This window comes from Amblyomma mixtum, chromosome 5 (assembly GCF_055824585.1).
Source record: "Amblyomma mixtum isolate Tamu chromosome 5, ASM5582458v1, whole genome shotgun sequence".
In the NCBI taxonomy this organism is placed as follows: domain Eukaryota; kingdom Metazoa; phylum Arthropoda; class Arachnida; order Ixodida; family Ixodidae; genus Amblyomma; species Amblyomma mixtum.
In genome coordinates this window covers 59,503,505-59,528,218 of record NC_143016.1, presented here as the reverse complement: position 1 = coordinate 59,528,218, position 24,714 = coordinate 59,503,505, and the positions used below count along the sequence as shown (strand labels likewise).

General features: G+C 51.1%; 1 protein-coding gene across 2 annotated transcripts in view; it reads left to right on the top strand.

Annotated features, from left to right (window-relative positions):
- LOC149342331 (NADPH-dependent quinone oxidoreductase VAT1-like) overlaps positions 1-22,969 on the top strand; it is a 52,276-nt gene extending 29,307 nt beyond the window's left edge. For both annotated transcript variants that reach the window (XM_089544626.1, XM_089544627.1), the window contains exons 2-7: positions 14,860-15,156; positions 15,967-16,177; positions 16,297-16,467; positions 18,753-18,842; positions 20,602-20,846; positions 22,714-22,969. In XM_089544626.1, the coding sequence (XP_089400752.1) occupies positions 14,887-15,156; positions 15,967-16,177; positions 16,297-16,467; positions 18,753-18,842; positions 20,602-20,846; positions 22,714-22,797 (1,071 nt within the window). In that variant the 5' untranslated portion in view covers positions 14,860-14,886 and the 3' untranslated portion in view covers positions 22,798-22,969. The remainder of the gene's footprint in view (positions 1-14,859; positions 15,157-15,966; positions 16,178-16,296; positions 16,468-18,752; positions 18,843-20,601; positions 20,847-22,713) is intronic.
- Positions 22,970-24,714: the final 1,745 nt, after the last annotated feature.

The window sequence follows — 24,714 nt, the reverse complement described above, 5'->3', positions numbered from 1 at the left end:
CTTGGCGCAGCACACGATACGGGCCCACATATCGAGAAAGAAGCTTTTCCGAGAGCCCTACACGGCGAGAAGGCACCCAGAGCAATACAAGGGACCCAGGCAAGAAGGCACTGTCCAGGTGGCGGCGGTTATAGTGCTGTTGCTGAGAAGCTTGGGAGGCTTGCAAGCGGGAACGGGCGACTTGGCGAGCATGGTCGGCATGGGCAATGGCTTCACGGGCGTATTCAGAATGTGGGGGACGAGATGTTCGATACAATGTGTCAAGCGGCAGTTGAGGCTCGCGGCCGTACAGGAGGTAAAACGGAGAGTAGCCGGCAGTGTCGTGGCGGGATGAATTATATGCAAATGTAACGTAGGGGAGTGCGACGTCCCAGTCTCGGTGATCAGAGGAGACGTACATGGCGAGCATGTCGGTAAGCGTGCGATTGAGTCGCTCAGTGAGGCCATTAGTTTGGGGGTGGTAAGCGGTCGTCAACTTGTGCTTAGTTGAGCACGCGCGAAGAATGTCGTTTACCACTGCTGAAAGGAAGGTGCGGCCTCGGTCGGTGAGCAGTTGGTGGGGTGCTCCATGATGAAGAATGACATCCTGAAGAAGAAAGTCGGCGACATCAGCGGCAGTACTCGTGGGGAGCGCACGTGTTATCGCGTACCGGGTGGCATAGTCTGTGGCTACTGCAACCCATCTGTTCCCAGAAGTGGACTCAGGAAAGGGGCCGAGAAGATCCAAGCCGACACGGTAGAACGGCTCCGGAGGGATGTCAATGGGCTGAAGATAGCCAGCGGGAGCAGATGCAGGGCGCTTGCGACGCTGACACTCATCGCAAGAACCAACGTAACGGCGCACTGAGCGGTAGAGGCCAGGCCAGAAGAACCGACGGCGGATGCGGTCGTACGTGCGAGTAACGCCTAGATGGCCAGCAGTCGGGAGGTCATGGAGTTCGTGGAGAACGACTGTTCGTAAGTGCTTCGGGACGACGAGGAGAAGGTCAGGACCAGTTGGTTGAAGATTCCGGCGGTATAAAATACCATCAACGAGAGCAAAGCGGTTCAGTGAAGGGTCGGTGTGGGCGGACGTTAGGCGATCGATGATGGAGAGAAGCTCCGCATCCCGACGCTGTTCTTCGCCGATAGTTGTAAACGGCGATAGTGAGAACAGGTCAGTAGCGCTTGCGCTCGTCACAGTATTAGTGTGGGCAACAGGGTAACGAGAGAGGCAGTCGGCATCTTTGTGCAACCGTCCGGACTTGTAGATCACAACGTAGTCATATTCTTGGAGTCGTAGCGCCCAACGACCGAGGCGACCGATAGGATCCTTCAGAGAAGAGAGCCAGCACAGTGCGTGATGATCTGTAACAACTGTGAATGGCCTACCATATAGGTAGGGTCGAAATTTGCCAACAGCCCAGACGAGGGCCAAGCACTCTCTTTCGGTAATGGAGTAGTTCTTCTCGGAAGGGGATAGGAGGCGGCTAGCATAGGCAATTACGCGATGTGTGCCGGATTGACGCTGGGAAAGGATTGCCCCGATTCCATGGCCACTAGCATCAGTACGGACTTCCGTAGGAGCTGACACATCAAAGTGTGCCAAGACCGGTGCAGTGGTAAGCTTCCTTATAAGGTGGGCAAAGGCGTGGTCTTGAGAGGACCCCCAGGAAAAACTGACATCCTTTTTAAGAAGATCTGTGAGCGGGTGAGCAATGTCGGCAAAATCTTGAATAAATCTACGAAAGTAAGAACAAAGACCCAAAAAACTTCGAACGTCGTTGCTCGTACGGGGTACTGGGAAGTCCTTTACTGCTCGGATCTTGTCTGGATCGGGACGAACCCCTGTAGCATCGACGACATGGCCTAGTATAGTGAGCTGACGACGCGCGAAACGGCATTTTGAAGAGTTCAGCTGCAGCCCGGCATGACGGAAGAGGGAAAGAACTTGTGAGAGGTGGTCCATGTGGGACGAAAACGAGGGAGAAAACACAATTACATCGTCTAAATAGCAGAGGCAAGTGGACCACTTAAATCCTTGCAGCAAGGAGTCCATCATGCGCTCGAAAGTGGCTGGGGCGTTACATAAGCCGAAAGGCATAACCTTAAACTGATATAATCCATCAGGAGTAACAAAAGCAGTCTTCTCCCGATCCTGGTCATCCACAGCAATTTGCCAATAGCCAGAGCGTAGGTCTATGGAGGAGAAGAATTTGGCTCCGTAGAGGCAGTCTAAGGCATCGTCGATTCGAGGAAGCGGATAGACATCTTTTTTAGTGATCTTATTCAGGTGACGATAATCCACACAGAAGCGCCACGAGCCATCTTTCTTCTTGACCAAGACGACGGGCGAAGCCCAAGGACTGTGAGAGGGCTCAATGATGTTCTTCTGCAGCATTTTTGCCACTTCCGCCTGGATTACCTGTCGTTCTGCATGGGAGACCCGGTATGGTCGGCGGCGGATCGGAGGAGCGTCGCCGGTGTCGATGCGGTGCGTAACGGTAAGAGCTTGGCCAAGGGCGCTGTTATGGAGGTCGAAGATGTCGGAATAGGACTCGAGAAGCGCACGCAACTGACAAGATTGAGCAGGGAGCAAATCGGAGGGCATCATTGCCGTGATCGCGTCAGTCGAAGTAGGAGCGTGAACAGGGTCTGCAGGAGCTGATGCATGGGCAGGGTCCAATGGGGCAACTGGGCAGGAGCCAAGAGGGGAGAACGTTGCCACGCATATGCCAGGTGGAAGGACTTGGGCTGAATAGCTGAAATTAATTAACGGTAGTGACACGCTGTTTCCCCTGATTGTAGCGACAGTATGGGGCAGTGCAACGTTGCGGTGCAGCAAGACATCTGAAATAGGGGCGACTAAGTAGTCACCATCGGCCACTGATGAGGTAGGACGTAGGGTAACGAATAAGGCGGCTAGTGAGGGCAGAGAAACTTGGTCGGGCGAATACAGTCGGGGAGAATGCAAGGGTTCAGGATCGATGGTTGGGAGATCGAGGTGTAGGACGCCTTGCGAGCAGTCGATCAGGGCGGAGTGTTCTGACAGGAAATCGAGGCCGAGGATGAGGTCATGAGCACAAGGGTTCAAAACAGTGAACTGCACTGGAAGGTCATGGCCAGCAACACTAACGCGTGCAGTGCAGAGTCCGTCAACACTAACTGTTCCACCGTCCGCGACACGCACTCGAGACCGAGCCGGCGTGAGAACTTTACGTAATCGACGACGAAGTTGGGCACTCATGACAGAGATATGCGCACCAGTGTCGATAAGCGCACGCACGGGGACACCATCAACACAAACGTCTAGTTGGTTCAAGTGGGAGGTCTGTAGAGGATTTGTGGGCCTGGTCGTGGATGCAGCGTCACCTCCGGGAGCTGCATCAGCTAGTTTTCCAAGTCAGAGCGGTCGTATGAGGCTGCCGAGGATCGAAGGTGCTGCGGGGATCGGAATCGCCGGCCTCGGGGAGATGGAGAGCGGGAAGAACGACGTGGTCGGGAGCTGGCGAGATCATTGGCCGAATCTGATTGGTCATGAGGTGGTCGGGGCGGAAAACGGGGGGGCATACCCCGCACCTCCACCAAGATGTTACGTGGCAGTAGGCGTTCACGCCACGAAGAACACTGGTGCACTCACGCTGAACAGAACACAAGCACAGGGCGCACCGGATGCCAAAACACAGGCCACCGTCCAGAATTCGGAGCCCGAGCACGCGCCAAGCGCCCTCTCACTTCGTCGGCCTCATCTTCTCTGAGTCGACCCGTAGCAATATCTTTAGCGGCTGCACAGCCACCATAATCCTCCGTAGAGAAAGTAAAACAATCCCATTAAGCAAGGGTGTCAAGCAGAGGGACAAGCTCTCTCCAGTATTGTTCACCGCGTGTTTACAGGAGTTATTCAGATATCTGGATTGGGAAGAGTTGGGGGTAAGAGAGTGCAAAATACATTTGGTAATCTGTGATTCGTTGATGACGTTGCATTGAATTTGATGAAATTGGCGAATGGCAAAACATGATCGGCGACCTAGACTGGAAAAGCAGAAGGGTTATTCTAAAAATTAATATGCCGAAAACTAAAGTAATGTTCAACAGTCTCGGAAGGAAACAGCATTTTACGATAGGCAGCGAAGTGTTGGTAAGGTAAGGGAATGAATCTACTTAGATTAGATAGTGACCGCAGATGCGGACTACGGCAATGAAATATCAAGGAGAATAAGAATGTGGTGGAGTGGGGTTAATGACAGGGTTAATAGGAGAGAAATGGGAGTGGCCTTTGCTCTGCAGCGGGCGTAGTCAGGCTGATAATGATGATGGTGTTGGTGGTGGAGCCCATCTGGCAGTTACTACCAGATCATGAATGGTAGATTGCTAGTATCCCTTAAGAGAAAAGTGTATAACTGTTGTATTTTTGCGGGACTCACCTTATGGCCAGAAACGTGAATGCTAACAACAAGAGCTGATTTTAAATTGAGGACAACGTGGCGAGCTATGGAAAGAAAAATGATAGGTGTAACATTTATAGAGAGGAAGAGAGCAAAATGGATCACGGAACAAACGGGGGTTAATGACGTCCTATTCGACATAAAGAAGAAATGGAAATGAGCAGGGTACGTAGGGTAACCGGTGGTAATTAAAGGTAACGAACTGGATTGCACGAGAAGGCAAGCGTGGGCGGCAAAAAGTCAGGTGAGCGGGTAAGATTACGAAGTTTGCGGGGATAAGATGGCCGCAGTTGGCACAGGATTCGGTTAATTGGATAGGTATGGGAGAGGTCTTTGTCCCGAAGTGGGCGTGGTCAAGCTGATGATGATGCTGTTTTCAGCGTGTGTCAGCTCTAAATCATATATGTTGTGGTTCTTCCGCTGAACTTATATGTATGTAGTACAGTGCGGCGAAGATACAATTCTTGTGAGTGTCAAGCGGCACCCACGTTGACAGATCAGTGGTTTTCGAGAAGCAAATAAAAAATCATTAAACAGCATGTGGATAAATGAAGAAACTTCCTTGTCATGAAGTACCTTCAAGCGCTGTAGGGAAACTTCTTGATGCGAAGTTTTAGTCGGCCTTTTAGTTAGTTACATGGGGTTTTATGGCGCATAAGCAACTGTGGCTGTCATGCGCCAAGCACAATTAGTCGGCCGTTTAACGTTGCACAGTACTTAGTGGACAACTCCCGTCACCAAAATACCGGTTATATCGATAATTTGCGAGCTGAGCGCCCTGTTGGCTTGGCTACAGCAAGTGCCAGGTCTTTGAAAAAGTGAACTCGCGTGTCAAGTTTTTTGCGTGACGGAAGTTCGCATCGGAGTTTTTAGCTGGTCCATGTGCCGGAAATGTCTAGGGTTTGTTGGACTGCATCTCTCGCGCGTGCACCGTGGCCCAGGCACTTTCGGCAAATACTGTACGTTGTACTGGAGAAGCTTGGCTCGCTGCGCTAGTTGGTGCAGACGGCCAAATCTTTAGCTGGCGTGCGTGATGGCCGCGTTTTCCGTGCTCCTGCAGCTTATGACGGTGCAAACTTGCTAAGACACCAAATTTAAGCAGATGCTTACTAAACTCCTGCTTAATATTGAGTTTTCCCGAAGTTTGCTTCGTCACAGAGCGCAGAAAAAGCGGCCGTCGCGCACGCCAGCTAAAGATTTGGCTGGCTGTACATATTTACGTGAGGAGAAATCACCGGGAAAGGAATGCATGTACAAGAAAATACACAAGGACAAAGCTCTAGAGTCTAGACCTTTAAAAAAAAATGCTGCCTGGGCGTCGCCATTTTGCTCGCTGGGCTGCTGTGTGCAGCTTGCGCAAGCACGATGGAAATGGAAGCGCAAGCCCACTGCGTCTGTTCACAGTCCAAACAACAGGCGTTCAGAAATACACCTCAAGAACGCAGCGCCCGATGCCCCTCTAAGGCGGCCCTCCGACCAGGGGTGCCGATCTGCTGTCGTGATGCCGCGGTCGGTCGCTTTGCACCTGCTGGCCACCTGCAATGCCACGCTAACTGGCGCAAGTGAATAGACATGGCAGCACCCCGGCGCCCCTGGTTGGAGGGCCTCCTTTGAGGGACATATTGGAGTTGCGTTCTTGGGGTGTATCAACTGTAAAACCAATCCTGCCTGGGAAAACCTGCCAGAGAGGTTAGGCCTAAGGCTGGCAAGTTTTTTGTTGCGAAAGCAACACTACGCCAGCCAGCTCGGCTCGACGCGTGGTCGCACTCCAGCCATAGAGAAACATACGTAAGTATGTCTCTTTATGCTTCAGCTACGCCGCAGCCGCGCTCCAACAGGTGGCGCCGCCGTCGACGCCGCTGCCGTCACCGCTCGCTCCACCAGATGTGCTCCGCTGGGGTAGAGGGAGAGGAGGTGTCGCCTCGCGAGGGGCATAGTCATGGAGGAAAGAAAACTATAGGAGAGAGTGCGCTCAGCCTCTGCAAGCCACCCTCCTCTGACGCCGCTGCCGAGGGCCCTTTTGCGCACTGTGGTGCGTGAGCTACCAGGGCCCATATCTTCGGCGGAATCTTCTCTGCTCAACCGTCCTACTCCCTTGTCTCCCCTTAAACGGTCCGCGTTCGACGGCGCCGCGTAGACGGAGCCCCCAGCGGCGGCAAAGCCACTGAAGGGGTACAATGGTACAAAGACGCCGGCGGGAGGGAAAGCCAGCCCAATTAGGCTTCCTGGCCGTACAAGGACGCAGGAGAGGCTGACAACCCGACAAGAGAAGAAAGCTGCCGACGGGAGACAAACGACATCCCAACGAGGGAGGTCGGCAGGAGAGGCTGACAACCCGACAAGAGAAGAAAGCTGCCGGCGGGAGACAAACGGCATCCCAACGAGGGAGGTCGGGGGTGCCGCAGGCGCCGCCGTGGAAAGGAGGACGAGAAACAATCCAGCCTGGAAGACAGGAGATCGGGCGTGGGCGGCGGAGCACATATAGCTGGCCAGTGCGGACGAAGGGGACGCTCTGGACGACATCGTTGAAAAAAGGGTCCTTCAGCGCCGAAGCCGGACGGCGCGCGGCTTTTACCAGCAACCGACGCAGCGCAACTCCGGAGCCCCTCCATCGCCCCCATGAAGGCGTCGCCACGTAAGCTCGGACACGGAATTATTGAATACATCATTTTGTTTAAACTGAGCCATACGGTGTCTTCTTGCCTCTCCGTCCCGTGTGGACCTGCGCATTATGTGGGGTCGTCACAACTGACTCTTGGGAAATAGGCCCTCCACAGTTACCAGACTGCCAACCAGCGGTGCTTTTTAGTGAACGTCCGTGCTCAAATGTAGCAGAAGCGCAGCGCCTGTGTTGCAGCTTTGGCGGAATGCGTACAGAGCTCGAGGTTGTCTGAAGGCTCCGCGTCTCAACTCTTTTGTTGATTACACTATTGAGTTTTTGGGTGCACTGTAGAAAACTGCAGGTAAGCTTTTCATCAAAGGGTGCGGCCGCGACCTCGTCACTGTTCAACTGTGGTTCATAAAGAGAATGGAGAGGAATTCCTTTCGTCGTTATACACACATACGGAGCGTTTATTTCAACGCATGCTATAAGCGGAGAACTCGAGATTAGGCGAAGAAAACGAACCTCTAAAAAAGGGCGCAGTGGCTTCCAGGGCACTCACGGCGGACGGTCGTGTTTAACGAGCGCTCCGGAGCGCTGCGCAAGATTCTATTTCTCGGGCAGCGGACTTCGGCCCACCCATTAGCTCGCCGTTCTCTGTTATTCTCGAGACACAAGTCGCGCCGAATGCGCTCGCGCACATACGCGGTTCCGACGTGAAATGCAGGGGTGAAGTATTTCTCTCTCTCGCTGTCGAGAGTGCCGGCGGCTTTACGTCTGCCCCTGCGCGGGGTCTCCCGGCCACTGCGCACAGTCACTTACAAAAAGAAGTAAACTGTTACATAGCCGCGCGCACGTAGCGTCCTGTCTCGGACTAATCGCGCGCGCGGCACACTGCACTAGCGGCCGGGGTGGGGCGCCCGGCCGAGGTAGCACCCACGGAGCGTTCGTGTCACGCGTGCACTACCTGGCGAAGAGCAAGCGGGAAGTCAAGCCCGCCTGCTCGATAAACGCACAGAGGCTCACCATTGTTCTGTCACGGGTGCGCGCACTGCCGCGCGGCCGCAGGAGCGCTTCGAGATTGTCCGGGATGATTCCCAGCGCCCTGTAGGCCGCGAGCATATCGAGACGCGGCACTGCAGAAGCGGCACAGCGAAGGAGCGTGTGCTCCAATGTCTCCACTGCGCCGCAGTCAGCGCACACGTCGCTCAGGGATGGTGGCCGCTGCGGCGAGCGAGCAGTTTGCGCTCACCACGGAGCCGTCAGTGAACACAACATGGAACACAAGCAGATTGTCGCGCAGTTGCTCGTAGAGCGAGAGAGCGGAACCGAAACCGAAATCCGGCTAAGAGCTACCGCTGCCTTGTCACGTGAGGGCCTATTTCCCATGATGCTTTCCATTATATTTTTTATGACTAGGCTTCAAGGTTATGACGTCATGCTACCTCCTAGTTTTTTCTTCCTCTATGGGCATAGTGGATTCTAGTTGTCATGGAGAGCGCGAAAGAGAGGCAACAAGGAGAGAACGAAGCGAGGAAGAGACAACGAGCTCAATCGCAATTCAAATAGGCTTAACCAGAGCTAAAACGCAGCCCATTTTTTTTTTTTCCAACCACATCATGGTTCCAGTGCCGAACTTGTTTAGAGCCATGGGCGTCCGGAGGGGGGGGGGCAAGGGGGGGCGGCTGCACCCCCCTGGAAAATCACTCACTCTAACCGTGAGTGATGGCCGCACACCAGGGGCGGCGGTGCGCTCAGCAAAAAGAGTACAAGCGGCCCCGCTTCCAGCTTTGGGTCACATCTGCGAAGTGCCGCGTCCGGGGACGCGTCGTTGCAGACATACAGCGGCACCGGCGAGCATGTGTTTCGAGGCGTCTTGAGATGGGTGCCTGTTTTTTTGATCTCTAGAGAGATAGCCACACGGAGGCAGACAGTGCACAATCCGGCCACCGATGAATTCTTCAGGAGGGAGGGACAAATCAGCCGTGTCCACCCCCGCTTTGTCGGGCTGCTCAAGGGCAAGCACGCGATGAGTTGGCGCCGCCGCCGCTCGCTGTCTCCTCCGATCCACGGGAGAGCGCAGTTCGGTAGAAGCGCCGCTTTCAGAATCTTCGGCAAAGGGGATTAGCAGTTGCTTTTGTTCACGGCGACGCAGTCTCCAGAGGCGCCCCCACACCAGCGTTCCTTGCATCTTCTCCGGAAGCCAGCGCCTTTGGTCAAGGCAGCCCGATGGCACCTGCCTGGCTCGCCTGGCTCGCCTGTCACCTCTGGCTGGGCCTCAAATCCCAACAGCGCCCATGTACTGTGCGATGTCAGTGCATGGTAAAGAGACCCAGGTGGTCGACATTATCCGGAACTCTGTACTACTCCGTCCCTCATAGCCTGAGTCGTTTTGGGGCTCTGAACCCCATAAAAACACACAAAACAAATTTTCCGACCGGAGTGGCGAGTGTCCCTTCCCCTCGGAAGTCGCGAGGCGTTCCTTTCACCCCCAAAGTGCTATTAGGAACGACGACAACAAGTCTCGCCGGGTGGCCGCCAGCACGCCTGTTTCTACTGTGTATGGCTGCTAGCGACTTGAGGGTGATTGCTTTCGGGCCTGCCGCCATGGACCACAAGCACCGAGAGGACCCAGGTGCCAGCTGACTTCAATTACGGAGTTTGCCCGGTTGGAGTGCAGGAACAAAACCAGACCCCCTTCACAAAGTGCTTGCACGTGTAGAACGCCGCCGCCGCCTCGGGGAGACGAACGTTATCTTCCCCATTTGCCGTGACCGTGCCAGGGAACAAAGGGCCTCGTCTCCGGTTGCTCTTTGGCGTGCCCAAGCACCGCGACAAGCTGGCGGGCCTCATCTCCGACCCAAGCACGAGGAACCACTTTCGGCGTTTTCGTGACCTCGCGTCTGGCCTCGAGCGGCGGGTGGCATTTGATGATCAACAGATGTCGGTGACCCGCAGAAACCTTCGGCTGGCCGGAGGCCATCACCTACCGCCGTCAACGCTACCTCGACGACAACCTTCTTTCCCTCAGACTCCACATGTGAAGGGGGCGTGACCATGAGTGCAGTGTCGTGTGTGTGCGCACAGGTGAAAGCTCTAGGCCCCTCCCACTCCGGCAAGGGCGTCCTCAACCTAGGGACCTTAGGGAACAAGAAGGATATAAAACTCGACAACGGATGCGGCAGAATCGTCTCACTTCTAACCAGCAATGTAAAATGTAAATAAACCTATTCTCCTTTCGCCATCTACCTCTTCGCTCAGCGGCACTCCTGTCCTGAACCCTCAACTCCAACAGTGCGTATTCGGGGATACTGCGGCAAGTAGGCCCTTGCATGTGTGCGCGCCTCTGTGTTTGTGCTTCGGTATTTTTAGTGGCCGGTTGTCAACGAAGCTGAGAACAATCAAGACAGCGGACGAGAAAACGACGAGCGGCGAGTAGTGTGTGTGCAAATACTCGACTGTGCGGTTGCGCGAGCAAGATGGAGCGAGGTGTATGAAGCTGCGAGCGTGCATTTATCTTGTAAATAAGTTTTCGTTGTATATATAGTCATTTTTTTGTTTTCAACGTACGCATTCAACCGTTTTTTCAATCAATGTGTATATATTTTTAACACTACCAACCCCGAAGAACTCCATAGCCAGCTTTGTCTCGCGCGGTTCCGAATGATGGACATTCGGCGCTTCTTCAAGCGTCAGCGGTTGTCTGACGAAGCGTTATCCAAATGCGCCCCTGCAGATTCTGGTGTGATATGTGACAACGGTGTAGCATTTGAACAGAGTGATGCAAGCTTTTATCACCGGACAGTAGCTGATGTCGTCGACTCCATGGAAGGGACTCTGTCAACAGTGAGTTCAGGTAATGCAGCAGGCCGAGATGATTCCATTTCTCCTTTCTTGGGATTTAAGTCCGGATTTGACCAGAGCGATGCAACCTTTCATCACCGGACAGTAGCCGACGTCGTCGTCTCCATGGAAGGAACTTCACCAGCGAGCTCCGGTCACGCAGTAAGCCGAGACGATTCCCTTTCTCCTTGCTTGGGATCGAAGTCCGGAGACAACATCAAGAAAACAAATAACTTGCCTCAAGAATATGACTTAGGAGAGTTTCTAGGCAAAGCTAAACTCACTGGCATACCGGACTTTTTGAAGTTACGTCTTCTTACTAAGCCATGGTCACCAAATGTTACATACGATTTTAAGAAGGATGTAACACCTGGAAAGAGGCCTTTTCGACATCAATGGCTGGGAGATTACGCCCCCTGGCTTGCGTACTCAGCGACAGCGAAAGGCGCTATTTGTCGTTTTTGCGTCATTTTTCCTCCACGTGTTCACCGGGGTACTCAAGGAAGTTTTATCGTGCGCGCTTTCAGTAACTACAGAAAAATGCACGAGGCGTGCAGGGATCACGTAAAATCCCAATGGCACCAGGAGGCAATGACGGCCTCACAGAACTTTATGGATGTGATGAAAGGCAAGCAGCTACCCGTTGTAGAGCAGCTGAACAGAGCACTCCACGCGCAAGTTGAAAGGAACCGTGAGAAACTATTTCCAATAGTTTCCACCATTGTCTTTTGCGCGACGCATGACTTGCCAATTCGCGGCAAGCAGTCCGATAGTGGAGTCTTCAATGATCTGCTTGACTTTCGTGTAGAAGCTGGAGATTACTTCAGGAGCACTTCGCTTCTTCTGCTGGCAATGCCAAGTACACTTCTGTCCGCGTCCAGAACGAGATCATCACAATCTGTGGCGACATCCTGAAAGAGCAGATAGTTACCGAAGCTAACAAAGCGTTTGCTTTTTCCGTTCTTGCTGACGAAACTGCAGATATTTCAGGAAAAGAGCAGATGTCTATAGGCGTTCGCTTTATTGACAAGGCGGGAGCCGAAGTGTGCGTTCGAGAGCAGTTTTTGGGATTTGTAGAGCTGGAGCAATTAAACTCCGCTTGCATCGCCGCGGCAATCTTGAAGTTTTTGACGAATGTCGGGCTGATTCTTTCGAACCTCGTTGGACAGGGGTACGATGGATGCTCTACAATGGCTGGAAAAGAAGCTGGAGTGAACAAAATTATACAAAAACAGTTCCCGAAGGCACTATTTTTCCACTGTGCAAGTCACAAACTAAATCTCGTCATCATCGATCTGAACGACGTCTCTGAAATTCGAAACACAATTGGCATAATCAAACAAACCATAAACTTCTTCCGCGAGAGCGTACTCCGGAGAAAATTGGTGCCGAACATTGCGATGCTGTGTGAGACAAGATGGTCTGCAAAATATAAGTCTATTAGGATCTTCTCTCAGCATTACGTGGCCATAGTCGAAGCACTCGAGGAGCTCGCGTCCACGGAATCATGCTCGAACGCTGCAACTAGACAACGAGCTCACATCCTCTACTGCGCAACAACAAGCTCATCTTTCATCGTCTGCTTGCATATTGTAGCGAAGTACAGCGCTCGGCTCGAACCAGTTACGAACATTCTGCAAGGTGTATCCATGGACTTCCATTCTGTGCATGACCACATCACTGAGCTGCAACGTATTTTTCGCGGCCACCGGACGAACGCTGTAGAGGAGTTCTCTAACACCATGAATGCAGCAAGGGAGGCAGCCAATCACTTAAATGTGGTGATATCTGTGCCAAGACAAGTCTCTCGTCAGGCCCACCGAGACAACTACGGGATTCAGTCGCCGGAGGAATACTACCGTGTGGCAATATATGTGCCGTACTTGGACTCCCTCACTGCTTCTTTAGCTCGGCGCTTTTCTGAAAGCAATGAGAGGAGCTTCAAACTTCTCCAGCTGCATCCATCAAAAATGAAGCACTTGAGCCGTGTTGAGTTCGCTGTTCTCGCCGAAGAACTCCAGTGCTTTTACGGCATCGACAACTTCAAGGAAGAGGCCATCTCTTGGTACGAGATGTGGTGCAACAAAACTGGGGACCCATCAGAAATAACTTACTGCGAGCTTCTACATCAGGCCAAGACATTCTTCCCTGGTGTTGCAAAAGCCATTGAGGTGGCTCTGGCTTTGCCAGTTACTACCTGTACGGTCGAACGCTCCTTCAGTACAATGAGGAGAGTGAAAACGTGGCTACGCTCAACGATGACAAACGACAGACTGGACGGCCTTTGTATGATGAGTGTGCACCGAGAGCGTGTAATGAAGCACAGGAATGAATTTATTACCCGTGTCATCACGCAATTCGCCCAGAAAAATCCGAGGCGTCTACAGTTGCTGTTTACTGACTGACTGTCGTTGCGTGTTTGTGAACATATTGTGCTGTGTGCTGGTCATCAATCCGGGTGTGTCGAGAACCCGTATGCAGCAAGACTGAGCACTCTTCTCCACGAAGTGATAGTATCTTTTTGCATTTTTATTAATTTTAATTGTTTCTTCGTTGATAAACTCCAATGTATCTCTCCTAGCCACGCTTTAATTTGCTGTTTGTAATTTTTCTTTCATGTGTGTATTTTACTTATTTATTTTATTTATTTATAAATAAATAAATTTACTCCGCAAATAGTGCCTTTTTGCTACGAACATAACCCCCCCCCCTCCGGCGCCAACAGCCAATGGGGCCCCCCCCCTGCAAAAAATTCTGCGGACGCCCTTGTTTAGAGCTCTTGTCTCTGCTTCATTTCTTGCTGATTGGTTCTCTTCTATTTTATTCAAATGCATTCTCGACCGTAGAGCAACACTACACACATACACACACAAAGAAAAAAAATCTCTGCCTCTCCCGTAACCGAGAGTAGAGTAAGCATGAAATGTTTACGGGCCTAATGTCATCTCGGTGGACACCCGAACCGCACCGTACAGGAAGGGAGGAACGCCACCACCCGTTCGGCGCGATGCCTTGCCCTTTGAACTCAGCGCTTCTCCCCCGGATCACGTATGGCAACGAAGTGTAACATGGCATTTATGTGCTTTTTGCACGCGTTATTAGAAATCGGAAATTATAATTCCGTGCATTATCAAACCCACAGCTCCACTGATATCTTGATAAACATTGAGAAGGCACTGGCAGCAGTTATTTTTTGTCTCGTTTGGAGACCAACCGGCGCTTGCATGCCGGTCGCGTAGGAGGGCTTAGAGAGTCTCGTTAAATCTCGTTAAGTCTCGTACGGTGCCCGGATGTTCTCGTTTTAGAGCCCGGATGACTGGAATTCAGTGCCTGGATGAGTGGATTTCAGTGCCCGGATGAGTGGATTTCAGTGCCCGGATGACTGGAATTCAGTGCCCGGATGATGGCTCTCGGTCTCGGCGTGACGTCACCACACTGCCGACAACGGGAGCTAAAAGCATTTCATGCTTAAAAAAACGTGCCGCTGCCAGGTGGTCGTTTGTGATTGCAGTGTCGTTTGGTGTCTTTTGTGCTGTACTAGTAGATTCTGTACATTAGGGTCTCCAACTATCTCATCATACGGGCCGCCTTGGTAAACTTTCGCATTCCGCGGTCCAGTATAAAGGTAAAAGAGAGGAGGAAAAAGTCAGCGAAATTCAAACGTGGTCTCAAATCTTGGTATTAGTGCAAAGTTAGGAGATTACTACCATGCTATAGGTCTGCACAGAAGGCATGTCAAGAACCGCTGACTTACATGTAAGACACGGTACATATGAAACAATGAACAGCGATAAATTGATGCTATATGAGCATGGAGAAGAAACCATTATGTTACTGTATGGCTCTTCCTCAAGATTAGTCGAAACTTTTGGGACAGCGGGCCACGAGTTTTAAACCCTTGCTGTACGTCGGTCTCGCTACGCTTACACTTTTATGCCTTGACGAGAGCGTATAGTATACCCTTCCAGATGAACGGTGCCGTTTTCGCAGGGGCATAGCGCGCACTGGTGAGCGAACATGGCCGAGCCGAGCGTCCGCTCCGAGGTCGTCTTGACGGGCTTCGGCGGCTACGACAAGCTGGCTGTGCGCGAGGACGGGGCCTGGGCCGGGGCGTCGCTTCGCGACGACGAGGTCCTTGTCCGCGTCAAGGCGTGCGGGGCCAACTTCGCCGACAACTACGTGCGCCTCGGGCTCTACGTGCACGGACACCAGCGGCCACCGTTCGTTATGGGCATGGAGGCCGCCGGGGATGTGCTCCGTGTCGGCAGTGACGTCACTCGCTTCAAGGTGCCATTTGTATTTACACCGGCTGTGGCATTGCATCTGTAGAATCGCGTGTAAACGCTTATTCTGAGTAAACTACTGGGTCGCTCGCACGCAAATGTCGCGCAGATAGGCGATACAATGGCGGATTTTTCTTGGCCCGTCGTTTCGGCTGGGGTAGTTACCTGTTTCTATAAAGTAACTCGGTACTCAACTCCTCATGTGACATATACTGGGATTTATTTCATGTGTGTCACGGAAGGGCACTATCAGAATTTGGCATTTTTGTCTCTCCGAGCGCACGACACTGTATCGCCACAAAATTAATGAACAGTCGATACAAGTATGTGTAGTTGTGTACAGTTTCTATGGCTGGCTATACGTCGTTTAGTTTAGTTTAGTTTTGTTTATGGGAGTTTAACGTCCCAAAGCAACTGAGACTATGAGAGACGCCGTAGTGAAGGGCTCTGGAAATTTCGACCCACTGGGGTTCTGTTACGTGCACTGCCATCGAGCAGCACAGGGACCTCTAGAACTTCGCCTCCATCGAAATTCGACCGCCTCGGCCGGGATCGAAAATGCGTCTTTCGGGTCAGGGCTATACCTCGCTTGGCCTAATCGAACATAGCGTAAAGTCACCCGGCCCGACCCATAACTGAGCCCAACCAATCCCTTAGCAGCTAACTAGCCTAACCTCACCTGTCTCGTTCTTCCCACATGAAACAGAAGCGGCGCCATAGCTCGCTACTGCATTGTTGCTAAACCAGCGCGTCAGTTTTGGATAAGTGTTCCACTAAATTCGTTCAGCGGAGCGGGACACGTGCACTGGCGCAGGCTGGCGACCGCGTAATGTGCTGGTCCTTCACGTACGGCCTGTGGACGAGCCTGGCCGTGGTTCCCGAGCGAGACTGCTTTGCTATCCCGAACGCCATGAGCTACAGCGAGGCGGCCGCCTTCCCTATCAACTACGCCACTGCTTACCTCTCCATCGTCGACTATGGGGGCCTGCGCAAGGGTCACAAGGTGCTCGTCCAGTCAGCCGCAGGTATGAGCCCCGCGGCTTATGTCGGTGTAAGAGAAAGTCTGTGGAACATGACACTCTGGATTGCGGGCCGGCTGCGGCCTGTTTCATATGTCTCATATGAGGCACACTTTCTTCGCAAGGCGGCGTGGGATGGGCTGCCACTCAACTGTCTCACACCGCCGAGGACGTGACCGTCTTCGGGACTTCGTCGGCGTCAAAGTTCCCCCTCACGCAGCAGAACGGAGTCACGTACGCGATAGACTACCATGTCGAAGACTTCGTCGCCGCCGTGAAAAGAATAGAGCCGAAAGGTATATACATCTGTCACGGTATTTATAGTGCTTGCTGGTCAAATGTTTAGGGGAATCCCCCAGGGTGGAGTAGATTTGTAATAAGGGAGTAATTACTCATTGACATCCACCCGAGCGCAGCCATACGGCTACAAAGGAAAGATATACAGCTTTCTCAGAAACTTTGTAGTTAAAGAAAAATTCGTCCTGGTCCGGGGTTCGAACCCGGGACCACCGCTTCACCGGAGCAGTCGCTCTACCAATTGAGCTAACCGGGACGGCCAGCTTATGGTAGGGTGAGAGCGAATTGATCAATTACTCGAAGTGGGAACTGTGTTGGTCAAATGTTTAGGGGAATCCCCCAAGGTGGAGTAGATTTGTAAGTAGATTTGAGTAGAGTAGATTTGACCAACACAGTTCCCACTTCGAGTTATTGATCAATTCGCTCTCGCCCTACCATAAGCTTGCCGTCCCGGTTAGCTCAACTGGTAGAGCGACTGCTCCGGTGAAGCGGTGGTCCCGGGTTCGAACCCCGGACCAGGACGAATTTTTCTTTAACTACGAAGTTTCTGAGAAAGCTGTATAGCTTTCCTTTGTAGCTGTATGGCTGCGCTCGGGTGGATGTCAGTGAGTAATTACTCCCTTTTTACAAATCTACTCCGCCTTGGGGGATTCCCCTGAACATTTAACCAACACAGTTCCCACTTCGAGTTATTGATCAATTCGCTCTCGCCCTACCGTAAGCTTGCCGTCCCGGTTAGCTCAATTGGTAGAGCGACTGCTCCGGTAAAACGGTGGTCCCGGATTTGAACCCGGACCAGTTTCTGAGAAAGCTGTATAGCTTTCCTTTGTAGCCGTTTGGCTGCGCTCGGGTGGATGTCAATGAGTAATTACTTCCTTATTATAGTTCTTGCTGAACGGACTGCGTTATGGCCACGTCAATAAATAAAAAAAAGACTTCCGTAGGCCGATAGCCATAGCTGCATCACCCTCTCCCACAACCGCCTCCGGGGAGACCCGATAGGCACCTCTGATTAGCTGATAGAGATATGTTGTAAGGGGTGGCCAAAGAGGTCCTGGACAGTCCTGGACTCCTCCCGGTAGGCTCCAAAAAGACCGCACAGTTTATTTCAGAATCAGATTATTTAAGCGAACAAACAGTCTCTCTCTGAACATAAATACTAACCAGCAGTATACTCGAGTAGCATGTGCATTTCGTATGCAACGCCGTCTATTCTGTAGCGGTCCCGCTTCCCAGTACAAACTTTGGGAGTATGAATCCCGGCAAGCCCGTATTTATTCTCTTTATTGCAATTTAAAAACAGCTTAAAACAACTTCAAAACTATATCTCATGAAACTACAACTTGACGTCACATATTAAGTGCCTTTTTCTTTTAACATTGGCTGTAGTCAGTGTATTGAGCCAACGTCGGTAAGATTGATAAGCAATGCTCTCCTATGTTATACTATCAATACTATCAGTCAGTTTTATTTTCACCAAAATAAAATATACATGGCGAAAAAGGGGGGTAGGAGAAAAAGCTGCACAATAGCAGCTTGGCAAATCTCCAACAACCCTGGCAACAATGACAGCATTGTAACAGTTTAATTTCTGTTCATTTTACAAGGAAAAGAAAAAATCACAATAAAAAAAAGTATAAAAGAATAGTTTCTAGTTACACTAACGGTCACTAACAAACAACTGCATTGTGTCGTTTTTGTTAAGCGCCGTAATGTCTATATCTTGCTTCGCGAAGTCATTGAGTGTGTGGGGGAGTGTGTATTCAATGCGTTGGCGGCCATAACTTGTGCGCATGACAGGAACTTTCCAAGGCAGTTTATGGCGATGAGGGTATACGTATTCTTGTTTGTGGAGATTAGCGAGTGAGAGGAGTGTATCTAACTTGCCCTGTATCGCTCTAGTGTAACTTTTTATTAGTTTGTGCTTGTATATGTTATCGGCTTTCATGATGTTGTATTGTAGAAAAGAGTTTTAGTATGCGCATTGAATGAAATGAATGGCATGTGGACGTTTGGCCGCGTAAGGCACATGTTCACCCCCAAGCTCGGTTCGACCTTTTGCAAAAGAGGTTTGGCCGAGCATTTCTTGATCGGGGTAGCGGCGTTGGCCCGACTTTGTGCTGAAATTGTTTTGCCCCTTGCGAATGCTATGCTTGAATTACAGAGGTGGAGAGCGGCGTTCTTACTTAAACTTCGTTTACGTCGGTCACCGAGTGCGTAAGGTGTCACGTGAGTTTGAGTAGAGTCGCGGACTGGTGAGACGAGGCGCGGCGTTTCCTCACAGGTATTGACATCATCATGGACTGCCTATCCGGTGGAGAATTCACCCGGGCGAGGGCCCTGCTCAAGCCCATGGGACGCGCCATTCACATTGGTCAGTTTTCTCTTCATTCTTCATTTATGCCGCAGTGGACGAGTTCGCATGTGCTCAGTTTGCGGCGCACCTAGATTTAAGAATGCTTCTGCAGTCACAGCAGAGCGAAGTCATGGCCATGGCCGGACCGTGAAGCAAAGCATGGCCCTGCCGTGCTATTTTCATGCGCTCACGGTGACATCGCCTAGCGCGGTACAGTGGGTGATAACTGCTCAGACGAGAAATGGCTTGCCCACATCATTAGCTTATACTTCCCCTCTCAGTGCGAGTTATGGGCGCAAAACAAACGTATCAACACCTTGTACTTGTCGACAAAGGAGTCGCGGCGCCAGCAAAAAAAAACGAGATCGGTGTCCGTGCTGCTCAGGGCCGCGTATTAGGAAGAGCCGCTCACGCGTGCACTTAGTGACACAGATAGCTGTGGTCATATGTAGCTGCCCCTCTTAGAATATTGAACTTTATGAAGCTCTGCCTGCTTTTTCTAAAAGTTAGCCTAACTGTATAGGTCAGGACGAGGGAATATACGTACGCATGAAACAGCGCCATAAATGTGCCATATTTGTTGTTTGCAACATTCTAGGGATTTACAAAACATATCTTTTGTTATTAAAGTTCGTTAACTGTAACGCAAAAGGTTCTGCTGAAAGCGACAGGGCGCGCTACCTACAGAAAGAAATTATGGAGAATTCAAGCTGTCACATATCGTGCGTGACAACGACGGCTATGTGTTGTTGCAAAGTGATCGTGAAGCGAGCACAGCCTAAAGGGATGGCGCGAACGCTATACTCTGGTCGCGTACTCCGTACAGGTAGTCAATGAATACAACGATTAGTCTACATTTACTGTATTTATGCGGTCAAGCTTACGCATTGGCAGTTTTTTTGCATTGGCTATTCCGAGGCAGTGATGCATTCTTTGTGGTCGCTAAGGTAAGGCAACGGTATTTTTTTTTTATTATTTTAGAGCGCTTTGGCGCCCGTTCCTGCGTTTCGCGGCGTCGCTGCTGTCCCTCGTAACCGACTCCTCAGCCGGGGCAGCGCGCTGCTGTAGCTGCGCGCGCTCTTGGCCCCATCACCCCCCCCCCCCCCCTCTCAAATTTCGCATTAGGAAGTAACGTAATTGTCGGCCATTTTTTTTTCAGCGCCATAATTCGACGCTTACGTTTCTCTGCGTATCTTGTCGTTGTATCGGCGCTTACGCTTAAGATCCTGTTGTTGCTCATGACAGCACTCCTCAGAAGTAATCAGGGCGTTTGTGGCATACTGGCATACCCGTAGTGCACAAGAACGACACCGCTGTCGCTGGTGAGAGGGCCAAGCGCGAGAGCGAAGTAGCGAAGAAGCGAGGGTGTGACGTCATTTCGTCGGACGCCGTACGCCGCTACGAAGTGCTGCAGCAATACCACGAACAGCGGTTGCCCTAAATAGCACGTGTTCGCTTCTTTTAGAAAAGAGCATTTCACATATATGCGCCTGTGCAAGCAGTCGCTAGTCTGTTCCGTCGTCCAAAACTTACACTATCGCGGATAAGGATGCGCTAAAAGCGAACTGAAAGCATAGGTGCCATGTTTGTTCACTAACACTTCGTTTGACTACCACATATTAGAGCACATGCGTTCGGCCTTCACCTCCACAAGTGCGGTCTTGAGCCACTGCCTGTTATAAAAACCGAGCTCACGGCGCTTCGTATGAGAGCTATTTTTCCCCTATATTACGGACATGTCACCGGCGGATATGTGGGCCCATCGCATTGCATGCAGGCCTGTCGAGCATGGTGTGGGGCCAGTATTTCAGCCCGTGGAAGGCCTTCAAGACCTGGTGGCAGACCAAGTTGGTGAGCGTGTTCGCCCTGTGCAAGGAGAGCCACGCCGTGTGCGGCCTCAGCCTCGCCACGGTCTCCGAGGACGACCCGGAGCGCATGCAGGAAGTCATGCAGCGCCTCACCGAGCTCTACGAGCAGGGCAAGATCAAGCCGCACATTGACTCCGAGTGGCCCTTCAAAGACGTGCGTGTTCTTTCTTCTTTTTGGTTTGTTTTGCTAAACGCGCAAATTTCTATACGTTCCATACCCATCTCAAGCGCGGCCTGCTAGCTCCTGTCGACCTGTGCTTTGTATGAAGGAGTCGATCGTCCGCTGAAAGTATCGCAATGAAAGTAACAGGGTAAATAACCGGCTCACTTGGTTTAAAAATGATGGGACATAGCAAAGCTACAGTAAAGGTGCTGCGTAAAAGGCACGAGGCAATTAGCGGTGTCGACACGGCGGGATTAGTCCGACAGAATGTTGGCACTGGACCTCTTCCGGTAGTGGACTGGAGAAGACGCCACCAAGGGCGAAGGGCCTGCCTCGAACTGCTCCGCATAGCCCGAAAAGAACTCATCATATCACCGGACTGTTCCACAGAAGTACGCCGCGCTAATGCACCCCTTTTCAAGGCTTGGCGCTCTGTGCCGACACTCGTTCACGGCTACCGGAATTGTCCAAGAACCAACACACGGCAACGTCGCACATTTTGCATTGGCTTGCTGGTTGTGGGCCCGTAGGCGGCGGATTTTTGTTCGTGAAGTGGTGAGATAATTGAGGACATCAAAAGGGGTTGGCCTAAGTACAGGTTGGCGCGCTGTATACTTAGGCACAAGACTAGTTACAAAAAACAGGACAAAGCAGGCCCTTCTCTGATCGACTCTGCCCTCCTCCTGTTCCTTAACGTCACACCTATCATTTTCATTTCTATCGCTCGATGCGATTGTCCTCAATCTACGCTGAACCCTTTTTGTTAGCCTCCACGTTTCCGCCCCATGAGTGAGTACCGGTAAGATACAGCTGCCATTTCTCTTGGGGGATATTGGTAAACTTCCATTTATGATCTGAATATACCTGCCAAATTCGCTCCACTTTGTTCTTATTCCAGTTAATTCACTGGAATAAGGGAGTAATTACTCAATGACATCCACCCAAGCGCAGCCTTACGGCTACAAAGGTATGGCTGCGCTTGGGTGGATGTCATTGAGTAGTTACTCCCTTATTACAAATCTACTCCACCTTGTGGGATTCCCCTAAACATTCGATCAATTCACTGAAATGTACCTGGTCCCGATGTACATTTAGCCTCTGCAGCCTTATTCTAATCCGATCTGGAATTCCGGAGCCCGAGCCTTATGTCACGCGGCTCGTGCTCGCTGTAATAAATGGCGCCTACAGCTGCGAGGGAAGCGCACAGAAGCTGCCGGCTACTCGGAGGCGAAATCTTTTCACCACACGCAGCACTTCCCCGAAACGTTAAGTTATCTCGAACTCGAAGGGCAGTAGTAGTGTCACTGACGCATCGCGAAGTGTTCCGCTCGAGTGCCCTAGACAAGTGCACAAACGTCTGTACAAACAAAGGGTGTTCAGTAAATAGTGTCTCTTGGACTGTTGTACTATATCGAAAAATGAAGCTCTCTTGCGAAAGAAGGTATTGCGCACTTATCTTTAAATGGACAGCCCTTCAATTTCATGATTTAATAAAAAAAAAAACTCGCACCGCGAATACTGTTGTGTGACACGAGATTCAAGAACAGCTATTTGCGGTGGTGAATATTCTTTTATTGTTATTCTTTGTCGCCTTCTCTGGTAGGTTGCGCGTGACGTCATTGTGTTGAAAGGAGTCTAGCCTGGCGCGTTGTCATGACGTCATTGCATGTTTACCAATCAGCGCGGCGCGTTGTCATGACGTCATGCGTGACGCACCACGACAACAAATGTGCCTTTAACAGCTCTCGCTGTAAAAAAAGTTTTAGCCCAGGAAGCGACCGTGGTTCCTTCGTATTTCTCGCACCACAGATCTCCAACCCTTACGTCTTGCTGCTAATTGTCGCTCCTTCTTACGCAGGTTGTCAAGGCCATGGAACAGATTGTGGAGAGAAGAAACGTGGGCAAAGTAATACTCTTGCCTCCCGAAGAGCAGGAGCACTGACCACAAGGGGGCGGAGTGAAACAAGGCGAACAAGGATGCAGAAACAGGCTCTTCCTGGCTTTATTTTTGTAAACATTTTCTTTATCTGATTAAATGCAGTCGTGTCACGTGCGAGTCGGCACACAAGAGCTCGCAGCTGTGTACACCGTACATGCATTGTATATAAGGGAACAATAAAGAGGGAAAACTCCACAGATGGTTACGTCATCCTGCTTGCGCGTAGATTGCTGCATGATTCACTGCGTTTTATCGCGCAGCTCTTATAGGCGCCCGTTTGTGGATTGAGCGGCGCTTTGGCCGTCGCCGTCGGCGTATTCGGCAGAACGAACGGGCAGCACAGCGGAGGATGAAAAAGAACGAACGCGGAGCTCAGATGACGATAAAAGTACATCGATAGCGAAGAAAGCGAGGAATGGGATACGGTGGCAGCCAGAAGACAAAGCTCCGCGGCGGCGACCCGCTAATAAGAGATGGCGCCATCGTCCGTGCGCCCGAGCAGATGTCCAGTGGTGGCAGACCGCTGGGCGCTACCCAAGCCGAAACGCAGAGCCGCCTCCGTGTTCCGTATGTGTTTCGTATGCAGTCGCCTACGGTTCAAATACCGCTGCAGCTGCGCTGAAAAATCGCATTACCCAGAAGCCTAATCTTCGGCCATTTTTTTTTTTTTTTGTCGGAAATCTCGATATCTGTCCTTCGTGACAACTGTACGTTCTGTGAAGTAGATGCTGCCGAGTCCAGTTTGCGGGGCGACCGTAAAAGGAATAATCGAGAGTGGGCAGCACCATATCTGCGAATTCATAATTCAGTTAAACCGGGATATACGGAGCTCGGGTATATTTAATTATTGTTTTTATATAACAGACAGAGCATTCCCTTGAAAATAATCATGCTAAAGTAAATCCCATTAATCTCTTATCGAACTCCCGTTTAGCGGCACATTAGATACATCGAACGGCGCGCCGGGTCCCTGCAAACGGGGCTTCTAACGGCGCTCTTCGACCACCTTTCGAGAAAAGAGAAGTTCGGCTGCGCGACCTTGTGCTGCACCTGCTGGCAGCGCTAAATGAGAATGAGAAATTATTCTATCTGTAATGGACTGCTGTCCTGTTTCTGTAAAGATTACTTTACTGTTAGGCGGTTGTGTCACGTGGCGAAGAAAGCTTACATGGGATTTTAGTAGGAAGAGGAAACAGGCAAGTAGGTTCGCACGCAATCAAAGAGGCGTCCTAGTGGAGAAAAAAAAAAGAGTAGAGAAGGGAGCAACGTACAAATGAAAATTCTTGTTTGCAACAACGGTGCTGCTGATTCAACAAACATTTATTACGGCGAAAGCTGCTATACCTTTGGCTTAGCCAAATACACATATAGTCCTGCATTCTACCGGACGATATGTAGCGACAGCCGTAAGACGTTAATTGCTCAGTTAATTAATTTCGTTTTTAATTGTATTGAATTTAATCTATCTAGATTACAATAAACTTAATTCAATGGCCAATACTTGCCAACTGTATTTTAATTATTGCAAAGTTCTTGTTTGTCATCTTTCAGTTGATGTATGTACTTACTGTGTTAACACCCCCCCCCTCTGAATAAATAAGTGGATAAATTTCTGGTATCAAGCCGCCGCGGTGGCTCAGTGGTTATGGCGCTCGGCTGCTGCCCCGAAAGACGCGGGTTCGATTCCGGCCGCGACGGTTGAATTTCGATGGAAGTGAAATTCCAGAGGCCCGTGTACTGTTGGTCGACATTTCTGGAGCCCTTCACTACAGCGTTCCTCTAGCCTGAGCTGCTTTGGGACGTTAAACCCCCATAAACCATAACATAAATTTCTGGTATCGGTGAAATATCACGCTGTGTCACTGCGCCATTTTGAAAGTGCGTGTGACAAGTGCGTGTGTGATGAGAGCCTGAGCATTG